This window comes from Mytilus galloprovincialis, chromosome 13, assembly GCF_965363235.1.
Source record: "Mytilus galloprovincialis chromosome 13, xbMytGall1.hap1.1, whole genome shotgun sequence".
In the NCBI taxonomy this organism is placed as follows: Eukaryota; Metazoa; Mollusca; class Bivalvia; order Mytilida; family Mytilidae; genus Mytilus; species Mytilus galloprovincialis.
In genome coordinates, this window is record NC_134850.1 from 30,005,237 (window position 1) to 30,023,068 (window position 17,832).

Here is a 17,832-nt window from a genome sequence, read left to right on the forward strand (position 1 = left end):
AGAGCATTGAGGAACAAAAAAAATCCTAAAAGTTTTGCCAAATACAGCTCAGGTAATCTATTCCTGAGGTAAAAAAAGAAATCCTTAATATTCCATAAATGCAAAGTTTTGAATACAGTTTTGAAAATGACACTTATAAATAAAGGGCGTCTGAGGCATTTTCCTGCTTAACTTCATCAGGAAAGCTCAAATCCAAACCTTTTACAAACCTAGAATGTTTGAAACTGTATCCGTGAGAAGCATTATTTATAATAGAGATCTATAAAGAGTAGCCGAGTGCACATTTGAATGTCGAGAGAGTCAAGAATATTTGAACAATGTAGTAAAACGATTAATGACAACGATGACGTTATCATAACGTAATCATTGGGAGAACGACCCCATGTACTTTTTTTTAATGAAAAATCTAACACTTAGTAAAAAAAAAAGTTTAAGAAGTAGAAGAGAAAATGGTGTCTATCATTAAGACAAGAAACATCTTACTTAAAATCGACTTTTTGGTGAATCTTTCGTAAAACGATTAATGACTCCGATGACGTAACCATGACGTAATCATTGGGGAAACGGCCCCGTGTACTTTTATAATGATGAAAATTCCAACATTTCAAAAAAAGTTTTTAAAAATAGAAAAGAAAATGGCCTCTATTATTAAGACAAGAAACAACTTGCTTAAATTCGCCTTTTCTATAAATCTTTATTAAAACGTTTTACGATGACGTTATCATTGGGAAAATGGCCCCATGCACTTTTATAATGAAAAATCTCACATTTCTTCCAAAAAAAAAATTAAGAATAAGAAGAGAAAATGGCGTCTATTATTAAAGAAAAGAAACATCTTGGGTAAAATCGACTTTTTCATTCGCATAATGAAATAATATACTTATTATATGAACATGTATTTACTATCATGGCACATTCATAAAAATATGAAAATCGCAAATTATTTCAAAGGTACGACATCTTGCTTTTTCATTAATAATGCTTTTTTAACGAGCCAATTTCCTTATGAAACCTGCGATTTGAAAATATTGAAATTTGAAATAAATGGTTTTATGACGATTGGTAAATTACTCAAATATGCTAGTTTTCTCGAGCGAACGATATAAATGATATTATGAGGTAAAATAACTATTTTCGTTGTTCATTTCGTAAGCAATGTCCAATAAAAAAAACTCGGTACACACTTAATATACATCTTTTTGTATTGTTCGAACAATAGTATCTCACATATCAGGTGGAGAACAAGGAGGATCTTATATTATATAATTTCTTAAGAAGTCTAAGTACGTATTATTATCAAAGACAAAATGTTTTTCGACATAAAAAAAATCCTGGTCTAGACAATAATGCTTAATTTATGTCTATAAGTTTGTTATTTTTTAATTTCACTTGTTTACTCGTGATAAATAGAAATATTACCCAAAAAAATAGAAAAGTTAGAATTTTTTTAAGAAAAAGTTTCAATATTAAAAACGATAAAAAAAAATTAAATGGAGTCTCAATTTAAGTTCATAAGTAATATAGTCTATATAATCGTGTTTTTGCTTAAAATGTACTTCGTGTATAGTAACAAAATGAATACTCTTATGCCGAAACAGAAAAAAATATAACTTCCATCTGTCATTTGCATTTAAGGTTCATGTTTTTTAGAAATAAAAAGTTATGTTGGTAGAACTCGACGAGCTGATATTGATAATTTTAGAACAGATTGATAAGCTTTTACAAAACCAGAAAAACAAGCCACGCCTCTTTCATTTTGATTTTTCTGATCTTATCTTTAATCATCAAATGTTAAAGTTATCTGTTATGTATAAGTTAAAGATAGCAACGTGTCACAGAAGTGTACGTAAACATACTTTCGATCATTAGTACATTTTAAAATTTCAATGAAAATGTGATTCTGACACTGATTGATTTTGTTTAGAAATATACAAGAATATAACTTGGAATACAACAGTCTTATTAGTTTTTATGTAACAAGTAATTTCTATTACATCATATAATAGAGACAACAGCAGTTCTCGATGTCCAAATCTCGAGAAATGATTGAGAGTTTACATATCGAGACATACAAACAAAAACAGAGGAAATTGCATTAACATCAAAAGCACCGAGACAATGCAAATCAACACGGTAAGTACCTATTAGTATGTACATCAGTATGAACTTTCTTACGTTCAAAAAAATAAATGAAAATTTTAAAAATATTATTTTTTCCAGGTGAATTGATATTGAATTATTTACTACTGTAATGGAAAATGAAACAGAAATGAATGTTCAAAATCAAGTTACGACGGGACGACATTGTACTTCATATAACATGATGAGGAATCTCATTACTAGATTGTTTAGGTTAAAAGTGGTGCCAATAATGTTTTTTGTTGGTATTATAGTTTTCGGAGGTAAGTGTAGATTTTTTCAATAGATCCAATTTTTATAATGACTTCGTTAAATAAAGGCAACAGTAGTATACCGCTGTTCAAAACTCATAAATCCATGGACAAAAAACAAAATCGGGGTAACAAACTAAAACCGAGGGAAACGCATTAAATATAAGAGGAGAACGACGACACAACACTAAAATGTAACACAGAAACTGACCAAGCATCAGACAAAATCCCACGAGAATAACAAATATAACATCAAAACCAAATACATGAATTTGGGATAGACAAGTACCGTGACACGTCTTATCGCAATGGGAAATTACACTCAAAAATAAGAGAAAACAAACGACGCAACGTTAAAATGTAACACACACAGAAACGAACAATAATATAACAATGGCCAAATTCCTGACTCGTTAACCCAGGAGGAATAGCAACATTTTCAATGATTGAAATAACAGTCTACCCGGTCATTGTTAACATCGTGTGAGTAACTATTGCAGTCAATGTGAGCCTTTTATCAGTTATGGTAAATAATTACTTAAGACGTGTACATCAATAATTATATTTCCTAGTTTCCGATTATGCATAGTTGTATACAATATTTTCGTTTGTCATATTGATGCTTTATTTGTTTAACCATTTAAACTTTTAATTTTCTTAGTGTTCACTATTTCTTTTCTATGCATTTTCCATGGTAACCTCTCATACCAAAACTGTTACAATTCAGTTTATATGTTCACTATTAACTTATGCTACGATGAAATACTTACAACGGTGTTACGGAGATATGGGCTATATGTTTATGAGACAGCAACTTAACGAAAAATATCTATATGTGTACGATTATTCGAACTCTTGCCCTTGTTAATATTGTTTACTTATATTTTGGTATTGGTCAAAGTCATAAGCTTTTCGGAGTGTTTATGACATTTTACGCTAACTCTGTTGGAGGTGTACTGACTAAGAACATGATTATCTATTAGTTGTAATTGATTTTGCACTATCTCTCCGTACTCTTCATGTGTCCTTAATTCTTACATTAAGTTGTTGTAAAATTTTCCCGTTTATCAAATATATTGAATGGATTTTCTATGAGGTCTTTCTATGTGAAGGGTAATAATCTCGATTTCATCAAGTATGCATGATGCCTAAAGAACATATAGCTTGTTTTCTAGTAGTCAATATCATCCAATATTTGAACACCATTTTTTATTAGAATAATTTCAACACGTACAGAGTATGAAAAATAAAGATATCTTTTCCCCATTGCTAACATTCTTTTATTTCCTCACGTGGCGATTTTTTTAAATACTACAAGGTCTCCTTCTCGTGTATTCTATGCATTCTATAGATTTCAATTTTGTCTTATCGATTAGATGTCAAAAACTTAATATAAAAATTGTAAGTTTTTTCTTCGCTGATTGTAAAGTATCAACAGATGTAGAGGCCTTGATTGTATTCATAATAATTGTGAATGAAAAGTTTGGATGGCGATAACGAGCCATCCACTTAACTTACACAAACAACTATGGACATATGTTCTTAAGTCAGGAATCGGATGTTCAGCAGTTGTTTTTTTTTTTTTATCTATTGTATATTATAGCTTGCTGCTCGTTGTGAGCCATTGCTCCGTATTAATTAATTAAACGTTGAAGACCGTACTTTGGCTTTTGGCTTTATAACTATTTTGATCTGAGCGTCACTGATGAGTCTTATGTATCAAAAGTACCAAGATTATAATTCAATACACCAGGCGCGTAAGACTACATAAGACTCATCAGTGACGCTCAGATAAAAAAAATATAAAACCAAACAAGTACAAAGTTGAATGTCTTTGATAACGTTTGGTTTTGTTAGTCTTTGTGGACCTCCCTTTTCAATTTACCTTGGAGTTAGGGTTTATTTGTTATACGTTTTTCTTATGATATTAAAGGAATGACTAATATTTTTTCTGTCTATGAAGAAATAACATAAAAAATGTGGTGCACACTGAATAACGCGCGTAGCGGGTTATTTAACAGTGTGCACCACATTTTTTATGTTATTTCGAATAGACAGAAAAAATATTACAGTCATTTCTTATAATTTAATTCTAAATTCCATTTTAAACCGTAGAAAACCACGAAAAAACGTTGATGACGTCACGGTCACATGACTAAATTATGTCTATGGTCTGATAACAAAATAACGTCAGCCAATCAGAAGACGCGTTACATCCAAAATTAAATTATATCCTTATATATCAAAGTTTTAGGTCTGAAATGACTTGCAAAATATCTGCACATCAACCAAAATTCAAATGAAATGAATGTACGACCTTCGAAAATGAGAAAAAGTTATACCATATATTCGACTATAAAAGGTACCGACATAAAAAATATGAAACAATATTTTTGAAAAAAAATAGCGGCGTATTTATAACACAACATTTTACGAAAAACAAATATAAAAAATATGAAACAACAACTCAACTTCTTGATTCATGACTTAAAACAGGTGTATAAAGAATGTGGTGTAACAGTTTGTCTTACATAGGAGAGCCCAACATAATATAAGAAATAATTATAAAAGTCAGACAAAAAGGGCTTACCTCATCCGATTGATCCAAGACAGAAAACATGCCAACTTTTACAATTTAGGTCTACAATTTTTATCAAAAATGTTGTCATAGGTTGAATTTAATATAACAGATTAGAGTTATAAAAACTAATAAACTTTCATTTAGTTTGAATGTATCGTTAAATTGTCCTTAAAACTATTTGTTATATATATCTCCAAATCTTATGTGTTACTGATCTCTTTTGTATTATTAATTACCATAGTAAAACAATGAACATTAAGGATTTTTTTTTTAATTTCTTGTATGAAATAATCATTCATTCATATTTTGAATATACATGTATACCATTATCATTGTGTCTCATTCTCGTGTATATCATCCAGTATATGATGAAAATAGTGAATGATAATGTAAGTAAATAGTTATCAAAAGTATCAGGATTATAATTTAGTACGCCAAATTGCATGAAATAAATTAAAAAACAGAAAGCACCATTTGAAGTCTTATACACTACCTTACAAAACAATATATTTCATAAGTACTGATATTTTAACTAAATCTGATTTATTAAAGGGGAGGTAAAAGATACCAATGGAAAATTCAAACTTATAAATTGGAAATAAACTGACAACACCATTGCTAAAAATGATCAAAAGATCAACAGACAAACAGAAAAAAAAATTGTACAAAACACGATAGAAAACTAGACTGAAAGGAACTCCGCCAAAACTGGGTTGATATCATACGCTTCAGAAGGGCTAGTTGATCCTTCTCCACATTTGGCCCTCGTCGTGTTGCTTTTGCAAGTACAAACCCAGTGACAACTCTAATTCGGAAGACGTAAAATTATAGTGATCACTATCAAATCCCACTGTAGTTAAGCGGTGCTGTTTGTTTTTTCTAGTCTGTTTCTTTCTTTGGGGGAAGGTGTGACACTGTAAACTAAATGCGATTTGTTTTATTACTGAATACTGTGTATTTATTACTTTGATACTCTGATAAATGGATACGTTATTATCCCGATCCATGATATGATCCTGATCTGCTTACCCTTCTGGAGCCCCTGCGACCATCCCCAGTTTTTGTTTGGGTTCGTGTTGCTTAGTCTTTAGTTTTCTATGTTGTGTCTTGATTACTATTATCTGTCTGTTTGTCTTTTTCTTTTTTTAGACATGACGTCATTTTATTTTCGATCTATGAGTTTGACCGTCCCTTTGGTATATTTCGCCCCTACTTTACGAATATCACATACATGTTACTCTATATACCTTAATATAATAACACAGCGACACATACTTCCTTAAAGCATATTATTATTCTCTGTATATTGAATTGAATCCTTGATGCACTTGTTTAAAAAAATGAAATTTAAAATAGATATAAAAAGTGAAGACGATTATTTATTCCTAGCATGAAGGCTTTGCAAAAGTCATAGGTGATTGTTTTTGTATTTACAAATAAGATTACATATTCTGTATTTGATATCCTGGTCCAGAATAGAGACTTATGCAGCATATTTATATTAAATTAATGTATATAAAAACATGGCCAGGAATATGTTAATTTGTTTTTTTTAAACATCATTTTTAGAACAACAACATTTTGTGGAATTAAGTGTTTTTATATATAATGTTTATCTATTCTTTTGATTTTATATTAACTACGACATGATTTTGAATATCTTATAATGGTAACATTTTGGAAATACATAACAAAGTATAACAGGATATCACCAACAATACTAAAAGGCGTCTGTATAGGGTTAACAGAAAACAGAAAAATGCAAAAAAAAGTATAGAATCAAGATTAATAAAAATAAAGAATAGACAAAAAAGGACAAAGTAGACTTAGAGATCAATAGACAACTTTCGAGTTCGATTCATTTCCGTCAAAAACTTTAGTTTTAGTGAACATCATTCGTGCATTTAGAGGCATCGTCATTTCCGTTCCAATGTTGAGCTAGTGGTTGGAAAACCATGATGCTATAGTGCACGAATCATTCGGCAAATTCAATTCTCATAATTGATAGTCACCATTTCTTATAATAAAGTGCCTACAAGGCAAACATTGTTTCTAGTTTATCCTGCACAGTGAGGACCACCAAGACGCTTGATGAACGTTAATAGTGCAGGGATACAGGCGATCCCAAATATCTGGATAAATGGCGTCACAAAGGCGCGCATAATCGACGAGGTTTTTTTCCAGTAAAGGACAAACTCGACTGTGGTCTATAGGATTATATATTACAAATTTGAGAGAAAAATGGTCTATAAAATTAAAGAATAAAAGAAACGATGGACCACCATACTTCATACTGGGATCCAGTATTCAACTTGTAATCAAATTTATCTTAAATCTTATATAAAAAAAAGAAGATGTGGTATGATTGCCAATGAGACAACTCTCCACAAGAGACTAAAATGACACAGAAATTAACAATTATAGGTCACCATACGGCCTTCCACAATGAGCAAAGCCCATACCGAATAGTCAGCTATAAAAGGCCCCGAAATGACAATGTAAAACAATTCAAACGAGATAACTAACGGCCTTATTTATTTAACAAATTGTATCATTCATTAAACGTATATTGCATTAGTATAGACGATTGATGTTGTTTTCTTTATTGTTTGCAGGAACCTTACTTCATGAATATAAAAAGACATTTCAAGTAGTTCATGATTATTTAAATTCAAAAATGGTTTGTGGAATTGTGACCAAAGTGAACAATAATACAAATATGCCTTTCATGACTCATCAACACCTTCAAAATAAAGGTTTGTTTGTTGTCTTTACTGGTTTTTTTTTTCTTTCTTTTTGTTTGTTTGTCTTAATTGTATTTATTTTATTTATTTTATTTTATTTTTAATTTTTTTGGGGGGTGGGGGTGAATTTAAGGTGTTTTAAGATATACAAGTGTTGTTTAATAATTAGGTGTTTTTTTAATTTAATTACTGTTCTAGACATATAGACTGATAGACAGAAGCCGGATATAAGTATATATCAACACACACACGCATACACATAAACATACACAGATTTGAGGTCAACAACTGTGCCGGACAGACATATATACAAGTACAATCATCCAATACACCAAATTAAGTTGAACTATTAAATATTATCTTCAACAAGGACCAACCGCGACAAATTTACATTCATCAATGAACTGAAACAATAAGGTCATGGTCAGAGTAACCCTGTGATGTGGACTTGTTAACCTTACGATCATAGACGTAATAATCATATACATATATCAGACATAGGTGACCTTTCTCTTACAGTATTGAGAAACGGACATAACATAACTTTAAAATTGACAAATGACCAATTAAAATGAAGTAAAAATTTTATTATCTATGTTCACATTGTCATCATTTCATACACCAAATAATATATTGAACTCCTGCACCATACAACCCGAGAAACCGACATAGCCACCCAAAATAATCATCGTTGACCAATACACCATACAGAAAAGTGAAGGTTAGATGAACCCTGTTAGGCGGTCAAATGCACTTTAACAAACATATTCATCACCAAATAAATATAATGTACACATTGTTTATGAGAAACGGACTTAACCACGTTTATGCACGAACACTTGATGTTTATAACTTCTCCTTCAAATGAGGTCATGTGAACCATGTGTCGCGTACATGCAGACCATGCAACGATTATATATTAAATAATATTAATCTTTTACTAGAAAGTCGGTTGATGAAAATATATTTTTTAAGCATTCGCGGAAACTGCAAAACATAATGCATCTATAAAGGTTAGACGTAGTCTACAGACATTTTACCTTTGCTATATAAAACTTTTTTCTGTCTGCATGGTCTGTGTCTGTTTCATTTTTGATTTTTTGTTGATTTTTATTGCTAATTTGTTTTTTGTATAGATGGAGTAAAGAACAAAATCATAATTGCATCGTATATGCGCAGTGGATCAACTTTTACATCAGAATTAATTCAACAAGGAAAGAATGTTTTCTTCGTTTTTGAACCTTTTCATGGTATATACCATCAGCAGTATAGAAGAAAAGATAGTGTATGTACGAGAGATGGAGGATGCAGGTGAATATCATTGAATATGTCTTCTTGTAATAATCCGGAACTTTTTTTTTAGAAATGGAAGAATCCGTTCATCTTATCCAATGTATCGTAAAATGTCATCTTCTTTTAGCATACTTGACATATTCTTTAAATCAACATGTAGATGTTGGTTCACGTACCTAGAGTAAAGCATTGTTGTGGTTTAACGTACCATAAATAAACTCATCTTAAATACAAGGATTAAATTTTGTATTTACGCCAGACGCGCTTTTCTTCTACAACAGACTCATCAGGGACGTTCAAATAAAAAAAAGTTAAAATAGCCAAATAAAGTACGAAGTTGAAGTGCATTAAGGACCAAAATTCTTAAAAGTTTAGCCAAATACAGCTTAGGTATTCTTTTCCTGAGGTAGAAAAGCCTTAGTATTTCAAAAATTCAAAAGTTTTGAAAACAGTTAATAAATAAGTCCATATCAATGATAATTCATGTCAGCGCAAAAGTGCTGACTACTGGGTTGGTGATACCCTCGGGGAAATCAAAACTCCAACAGAAGTGGTATCGACCCCGTAGTTGTATATAAACTCATCAGAAGCAACGAGAAACGAATAGTTCCCAATTTCTGTTACAACATATAGTTTTTGTTCGTGTACTCTAGACGATCTTGTTACAACTTATACAAATACGTAGCTTCCTTTTCTCTTTGAACACATTTTGCGATACTATAACCAGTCACTTCTGACGTCACTACTGGAATTTGCTGCATCATCAACCCCTAATTTTCCGACCAGACTTAATTTACTTACTTAAACGGTATTAGTTTTATTATTCCATATGTGCATTTGGACATGAAATCATCCAGAATGGTTACCGAGGAAAAATATTTTGCACAAAGTAAAATAACAAAACAAAAAACAAATTTTAAGGAAAATTCAAAATAGAAAGTTTCTGCAAACAATTTTGGTTTGACAATTTATCGAATTCCTGATCTGAAAAGACGATCTATACCAATTTTTAGTATTATTTTCCAGTATTTCAAAAATATAGCAGATAGAGAGAAATTTTAAATGGAAAATAATACTCTCAATATAAGATATACAGATAAGTTGGTATTGTTGCAATCGTTGGTAAACTTTTATATTAGTGAATGCATTAAACGACGATTCTTTTTCACTTTTTGTCTTTTGTTTGGGGCAAAATTATAGAAGATAAAGAGAAACAGAACAGAAATAAAATCAGCAATACAAGTTCAACAAAAAAGCGAGTTAAGTCATGACATATGTTCTAGTATTAAATGTTGGAGAGTGTCCGTAATGTGAGATGCTCATTGACCTAGGTGAGCGACACATGCTGAGGTTGGGTTTCTGGATATACCAACCAAATGATTCAACACGAAAACTGTTCTTCTTGTTGTTTATCGTGTTTATGACCCATACAAAAATATAAATCAAAGTACAAAAGACATATTCAAGACGGACAATCAAATTCACGGGCATTGGTAATAAACATGATTTATATTGAGCTCTTCCACCATTGGAAAAATAAAGCATTATAAAAATCTTCATGCTGAGCGCCCCAATCGAAAAGTATTTGTATGTCACGTATTCTGAAACATTCGTAGAAGACGATACAATTGAAATTGCTTGGAGTAAAAAACGTGACAGGAGTAATAAAGGGAATAAAATTTTGCCGTGATACAACTTAATCATAAACTGAGACTTTTAAATTTGAATTTAAAAAAAAAACCGACTCGTTCGATTGAAACGGATGTATAAACATATGTTGTATATCTGTAATATACCTTCCATTGTATTCAAAATAAGATATTTATTATTATTTTTTTCAATTACTTTTAATGTATATGTCCAGCTTAAGGTTTTATCCTTTCCTCTTTTTACTGGTTATTGGCTTAGTGTAAAATATTACTTTGCTTGAATGCTATTTTATTTAAGTTTTTAATTTGTAAGAGCAAAAAGAAATGGTGCAACAAAAATAAATAGCCTAAAAACACCTACACAATATTCATGCAAATTTATAAACAATGTGCAAAATAAAATTACGGACCATACATGTGAAATGTATCTAAAACACGCGTTAAACATGGAAATAAAAGAAAAAAAAGAAACCAAAGGCACAAAAAATCAAACACGAAGAGAGCTAGCAAAAAAAGTTACAATATTTCAAGTGGATTAGGGTCTGTATTTGATACTATGTGTTAGTACTTGCCAAAAATGACAATGCAACACACACAGAAACGAACTATAAGATAACAACTGCCATTTGTCAGACTTGGTACACGACATTTTAAGATAAAATGGTGGGTTAAACCTGGTTTTGTGGCTAGCCAAATCTCGCGCTTTTATGGCAATGTTAAATAGAACACTAAAACGATAAAACTACATGACATGACTCCAGTACAAAAAAATGCAATAACATTATAGACAGTGAAAAACATAAATAAACATTACAATAGGACATTTCGACATACTAATAGTTATGAAAGGAAGCAGGCTTATAATTTTATACACTATACGTGCGTTTCGTCTACATAAGACTCACCAGAGACGCTCAGATCAAAATAGTAAAGAAAGCCAAACAAGTACAAAGTTGAAAAGAACTGATGACCCAAATTTACAAAAAGGTTGTGCCAAATACGGCTAAGGTTAAAAAAAATCTATGTTCTAGCATGTTTTTTATGTCTTATTGTTTTTATGCCCCACCTACGATAGTAGAGGGGCATTATGTTTTCTGGTCTGTGCCTCCGTCCGTCTGTGCCTCCGTTCGTCCGTTCGTCCGTTCGCTTCAGGTTAAAGTTTTTGGTCAAGGTAGTTTTTGAAGAAGTTGACGTCTAATCAACTTGAAACTTAGTATACATGTTCCCTATGATATGATCTTTCTAATTTTAATTCCAAATTAAAGTTTTGACCCCAATTTCACGGTCCACTGAAAATAGAAAATGATAGTGCGAGTGGGGCATCCGTGTACTTGGGACACATTCTTGTTCTTTAGGGTCATAATTCTGGTATTTTCATCATTTCAGATACACATTAGATAAACTTGAAAGCCGAAATACAACTTTTGAAATATTCAAAAATATTTTTAGCTGCAAAATGTCACTTCTTCCAGCAGATGTTCTTGCCTCGTTTTGGAAATTTGAAAGCCTCACTGGAAGGTCAAGGTTAAACAAATGTTACAAACCCAAAAGCTCAAATAATTCAAGAGATTTGGTAAAGAAACGAAAATGTATTCGTTATTTGGAAGATATCTGCAATAGATCAAACACCATTCTGATCAAAACCATTCGGATGTCGTTGAATATTTTAATTGATATTTTAAGTGGAATTCCTCATCTCAAAATTGTACATCTAGTACGAGATCCAAGGGCGATTTTAAATTCGCGAGATGTTTACTTTTTTGAGAAAAATGCCCCTGTCGATATTACAAGTATTAAAACCTCAGCATACGCATTGTGTGACAGAATGTATAAAGATGTCATTACTAATAATGACAATAATCAAACAAAACAAGGTGCGTTTGTTTTGAAATATGAATGTCTTGCCACGGATCCAATGACAGTGACAAAAATGCTATACAATTACTTGAATCTAGTTTATACAGATAGTGTTACAACTTGGCTGCAAAGACATACACAAGGAAATAAAACCGAGGAAGGGATAGTTGGTGCGCAAAAGGGAAATTCTTTAAGCATATCAACAAAGTGGATAACTAGATTTTCACAAAATGTGTCTAAACTAATTGACAAGGAATGTAAAATTTTATACAAAAGTCTTGGATTTTCTGACTTGCAATCAATGTTGCAGCAATTTCGGAAAAACAAATACAAATTGTATGAAGACATGTGTCATGAATATCGTATACAACTGAATCAAATTCGGTTAATATAATTCATATATAGATATAGGAAGATGTGGTGTGAGTGCCAATGAGACAACTCTACATTCAAATAACAATTTATAAAAATAAACCGTTATAGGTCAATGTACGGCCTTCAACGCAGAGCATTGGCTCACACCGAACAAAAAGCTATAAAGGGCCCCAAAATTACTAGTGTAAAACCATTCAAACGGGAAAACCAACGGTCTAATCTATATAAAAAACGAGACTGACGAGAAACACGTATAAATTAAATAAACAAACGATAACTACTGTACATCAGATTATATTTATAGTGTTGTAACTGAAAATTAAATTATTCATTTATTTTGAATGAGAAAAAGTATAAAATATTTATATTCATATTGAATAAACATAAAATTGTATTTTAACATGTTATATATGTTCTACTTAATGTACAATGTTGACAAATATCATAATTTAATAAATATATTTATAAGTCTTAAAATTGTGAATCGATATTTGAATAAAAGATAAAAAAAAGATATACGATAGAAGAAGATAAAATGAAATGTTTCGGCACAACAAATGGAATTCACAAGTGTTAGTCCTTTTCGAAATTTGATAAAACAATTCTACGTATAAATAAAGGCAACAGAGGTTTACTGCTGTTCAATAGTCATAAATCGATAAGGCGAAAACAAATCCGGATCGCCAACTATCGGAGAAAACTACGGAACAACAGAAATACTGTACTGCAAGCATAATATACGCCATCTTATATAGAAACGGACTATTTGATAATAAATGCCATATTCCGGACTTGGTACAGGACATTTTAAAAAAAAACATTATAAATTGAACCTGGTTGTATGGCTAGCCAAACATCCCGCTTATATGGCAGTGTTAACAATATTGTCCGAATGAGAACATTACGTGATAGTAACACAGTACAAATAAACGGAAGAACACTTAGGACAGAGAAATACACAAATAAATAATATAAAACAACATGTAAACAAAAGGTTGGTTGACAATGGACACTTCCCATGCATTTACGACAGTCAGTACACCAGTCACACGGATGTATCAGCGCCACAAAAAGTGACATATTTTTTGTGACGTTTATATTATCACATGTAATTTTTCTATAGTTAGAAATATTGGTTTTATTATAGACAAGTACAAGAATAATAGAAGTGACTGGGCTCGTTATTGTGTTATTTTATTAATTTTGTAAACAGGACAAGAATATTAAAATTGAAATGTGTTCATAATGGCATTATTATTTATATTTCACTCGAACTAATTCGTGGTCAGCATCTGTAGCAAGTTGCCACATCTCGGCCGAGAGTAGCGGATTCACTACGGGATTGCCGATTGTATCCGTAGAAATTCTTTCTAAGCACAACAGTCCATCCCCCCTAATGGTAAAATACTTGCTCTTTTGCAATTTTAAAATGCTGTTATAAGTATTTATTTATTTAACGGACTAGGAAATTCAGCTTGTATTCATACAGATGGAAAATTGCGAACAAATGAACCTTAGTTTACTTTTTCGCAACAGCTGATACTGACAATGACGACTGTCCCAATCACTGCATGTACACTGCAGGGCTTACCACAAACAAATGCAATGCTATATCAACTTCTTGTGAAGGAATGAGGTTCATATAATGATCGATAAATTTGGTAGACGAAACGCACGTTTCAACTACAGGTTTTCAACTACAGGTTTTCAACTTCTTACTTGTATTGCAAGTTGTCAACTACTTACACTTATTGCAAGATTCAAACTACTATAACACGTATTTCAGGTTTTCAACTACTTACACTTATTGCAAGATTCCAACTACTACAACACGTATTCCAGGTTATTAACTGATTACACGTATTGTAGGATCTCAACACAGAGGTCTTCACATCTATACATCTTTATTTTCCGTATATATATATAATTCCACTTGCCATAAATATACTGAAAATGTTACTGTGCTTATCTGAAGTATTTTTTTTTATCTTTATAAAAACAAGTGGACTCAAATAAATTGTTTGGATTTTGTCATTTCTTGACCTTTTATACCTATTCAGTACGCTTCATATACAGGACATATGCGTTTTAACAATACTTCCTCCTATTTTATCAGGGGTTTTCCGTGCTGAAATCAACACTACATTAGTTATATAGTCACCATTACGAATAAGTTAACCGATATGATGTGTCTGTGTCAAACTCATTCCTACTGACATGTTTTCCCAATATTGCTGCTGTGTAAATTTACCGATTGTTTGTTATTCCCGATCTTGACATCTCGACAGAGTGTGGATTCGAATGGTAATGAAGTATGTATAATAAATATTTTACCTTGTCGACACACCCGGTAACGCCCTTTGCGAGGTTTATTAGATTCCTTCATATTTTACATTTTATCTAGAATTTAAACATCGGTTAATTATTGGATTCTTAATTTTCTCAATGACAAATGTTTATTGTTCTGACATATCTTCTCGCTGTTATTTTTTGTCCATAAATATACTGAAAATGTTACTGTGCTTATATGAAGGATTTTTTTTTTTTTTTTTTTTTTATCTTTTTAAAAACAAATGGACTCAAATAAATTGTTTGGATTTTGTCATTTCTTGGCCTTTTATACCTATTCAGTACGCTTCATATACAGGACATATGCGTTTTAACAATACTTCTCCTATTTTATCAGGGGTTTTCCGTGCTGAAATCGACACTACATTAGTTATATAGTCACCATCACGAATAAGTTAACCGATATGATGTGTCTGTGTCAAACTCATTCCTACTGACATTTCCTACTGACATGTTTTCCCAATATTCTCAAAAGTCTGCTGCTGTGTAAATTTACCGATTGTTTGTTATTCCCGATCTTGACATTTTGACAGAGTGTGGCTTCGAATGGTAATGAAGAATGTATAATAAACCTTTTACCTTGTCCACGCACCTGGTAACGACCTTTGCGAGGTTTATAAGATTCCTTCATATTTTACATTTATCTAGAATTTAAACATCGGTTAATTATTGGTTTCTTAATTTTCTCAATGAAAAATGTTTATTGTTCTGACATGTCTTCTCGCTGTTATTTTTTTTTTATATAGTGATTAAAACAATGTTTACTGATGTCCACAACTTTTTGACGTTTGTACCTTTTGATTCTGATTATTTTTCTATGGGACTTGTCATACAATTGATAAGTTTAGTTAGCTATAAAACAAGGTTTAATCCACCGTTTTTTTTATATATGGAAATGCATATACCAAGTCAAGAATACGACAGTAACTGTTATTTTCTGTTCGTTTGATGGGTTTGGGCTTTTCATATTGCAATTTGTTAAGGGACGTTCTGTTTTGAATGTTTCTCGGAGTATTTTACTATTTACTCAAGTCTAAAGATAGATTAAACAAATTCCCACTACCCCCTACAGAATCCTCTAGTTTAATCCATGAAGTACCAGTGAAAACAAATTCCCACTACCCCCTACAGAATCCTCTAGTTTAATCCATGTAGTACCAGTGAAAACAAAGTCCCACTACCCCTACAGAATCCTCTAGTTTAATCCATGTAGTACCAGTGAAAACAAATTCCCACTACCCCTACAGAATCCTCTAGTTTAATCCATGTAGTACTAGTGAAAACAAATTCCCACTACCCCCTACAGAATCCTCTAGTTTAATCCATGTAGTACCAGTGAAAACAAAGTCCCTCTACCCCTACAGAATCCTCTAGTTTAATCCATGTAGTACCAGTGAAAACAAAGTCCCACTACCCCTACAGAATCCTCTAGTTTAAATATGTAGTACCAGTGAAAACCAATTCCCACTACCCCCTACAGAATCCTTTAGTTTAATCCATGTAGTACCAGTGAAAACAAATTCCCACTACCCCCTACAGAATCCTCTAGTTTAATCCATGTAGTACCAGTGAAAACAAATTCCCACTACCCCCTACAGAATCCTCTAGTTTAATCCATGTAGTACCAGTGAAAACATGGTCCCACTACCCCCTACAGAATCCTTTAGTTTAATCCATGAAGTACCAGTGAAAACAAAGTCCCACTACCCCCTACAGAATCCTAGTTTAATCCACGTAGCACCAGTGAAAACAAATTCCCACTAACCCCTACAGAATCCTCTAGTTTAATCCATGTAGTACCAGTGAAAACAAATTCCCACTACCCCTACAGAATCCTCTAGTTTAATCCATGTAGTACCAGTGAAAACAAAGTCCCACTACCCCTACAGAATCCTCTAGTTTAATCCATGTAGTACCAGTGAAAACAAATTCCCACTACCCCTACAGAATTCTCTAGTTTAATCCATGAAGTACCAGTGAAAACAAATTCCCACTACCCCTACAGAATCCTCTAGTTTAATCCATGTAGTACCAGTGAAAACAAAGTCCCACTACAGAATCCTTTAGTTTAATCCATGTAGTACCAGTGAAAACAAATTCCCACTCCCCCCTACAGAATCCTCTAGTTTAATCCATGTAGTACCAGTGAAAACAAATTCCCACTAACCCCTACAGAATCCTCTAGTTTAATCCATGTAGTACCAGTGAAAACAAAGTCCCACTACCCCTACAGAATCCACTAGTTTAATCCATGTAGTACCAGTAAAAACAAAGTCCCACTACCCCTACAGAATCCTCTAGTTTAATCCATGTAGTACCAGTGAAAACAAAGTCCCACTACCCCCTACAGAATCCTCTAGTTTAATCCATGTAGTACCAGTGAAAACAAATTCCCACTAACCCCCACAGAATCCTCTGGTTTAATCCATGTAGTACCAGTGAAAACAAAGTCCCACTACCCCCTACAGAATCCTCTAGTTTAATCCATGTAGTACCAGTGAAAACAAATTCCCACTTACCCCTACAGAATCCTCTAGTTTAATCCATGTAGTACCAGTGAAAACAAATTCCCACTAACCCCTACAGAATCCTCT

General features: G+C 32.2%; 1 protein-coding gene across 2 annotated transcripts; it reads left to right on the top strand.

Moving 5' to 3' along the window:
- Nucleotides 1-1,814: 1,814 nt before the first annotated feature.
- On the top strand, nucleotides 1,815-14,099 carry LOC143056399 (carbohydrate sulfotransferase 1-like). 2 transcript variants are annotated; one of them, XM_076229488.1, is made up of 5 exons: nucleotides 1,815-1,842; nucleotides 2,221-2,402; nucleotides 7,587-7,727; nucleotides 8,852-9,026; nucleotides 12,044-14,099. In XM_076229488.1, exons 2-5 carry the CDS (start codon nucleotides 2,252-2,254, stop codon nucleotides 12,906-12,908), a joined length of 1,332 nt encoding a protein of 443 aa, XP_076085603.1. In that variant the 5' UTR covers nucleotides 1,815-1,842; nucleotides 2,221-2,251; the 3' UTR covers nucleotides 12,909-14,099. The 2 variants fall into 2 exon arrangements, with proteins under 2 accessions (XP_076085603.1, XP_076085602.1); XM_076229487.1 differs by lacking the exon at nucleotides 1,815-1,842 and adding an exon at nucleotides 1,851-2,133.
- Nucleotides 14,100-17,832: the final 3,733 nt, after the last annotated feature.

Excerpts from the sequence above, each read along its gene's own strand:
- LOC143056399 (XM_076229488.1), top strand. The coding sequence starts at position 2,252 with ATGGAAAATGAAACAGAAATGAATGTTCAAAATCAAGTTACGACGGGA. Across the intron at positions 2,403-7,586 it reads TGGTATTATAGTTTTCGGAG|GAACCTTACTTCATGAATAT; the intron begins GTAAGTGTAGAT and ends TATTGTTTGCAG. Across the intron at positions 9,027-12,043 it reads ACGAGAGATGGAGGATGCAG|ATACACATTAGATAAACTTG; the intron begins GTGAATATCATT and ends TCATCATTTCAG.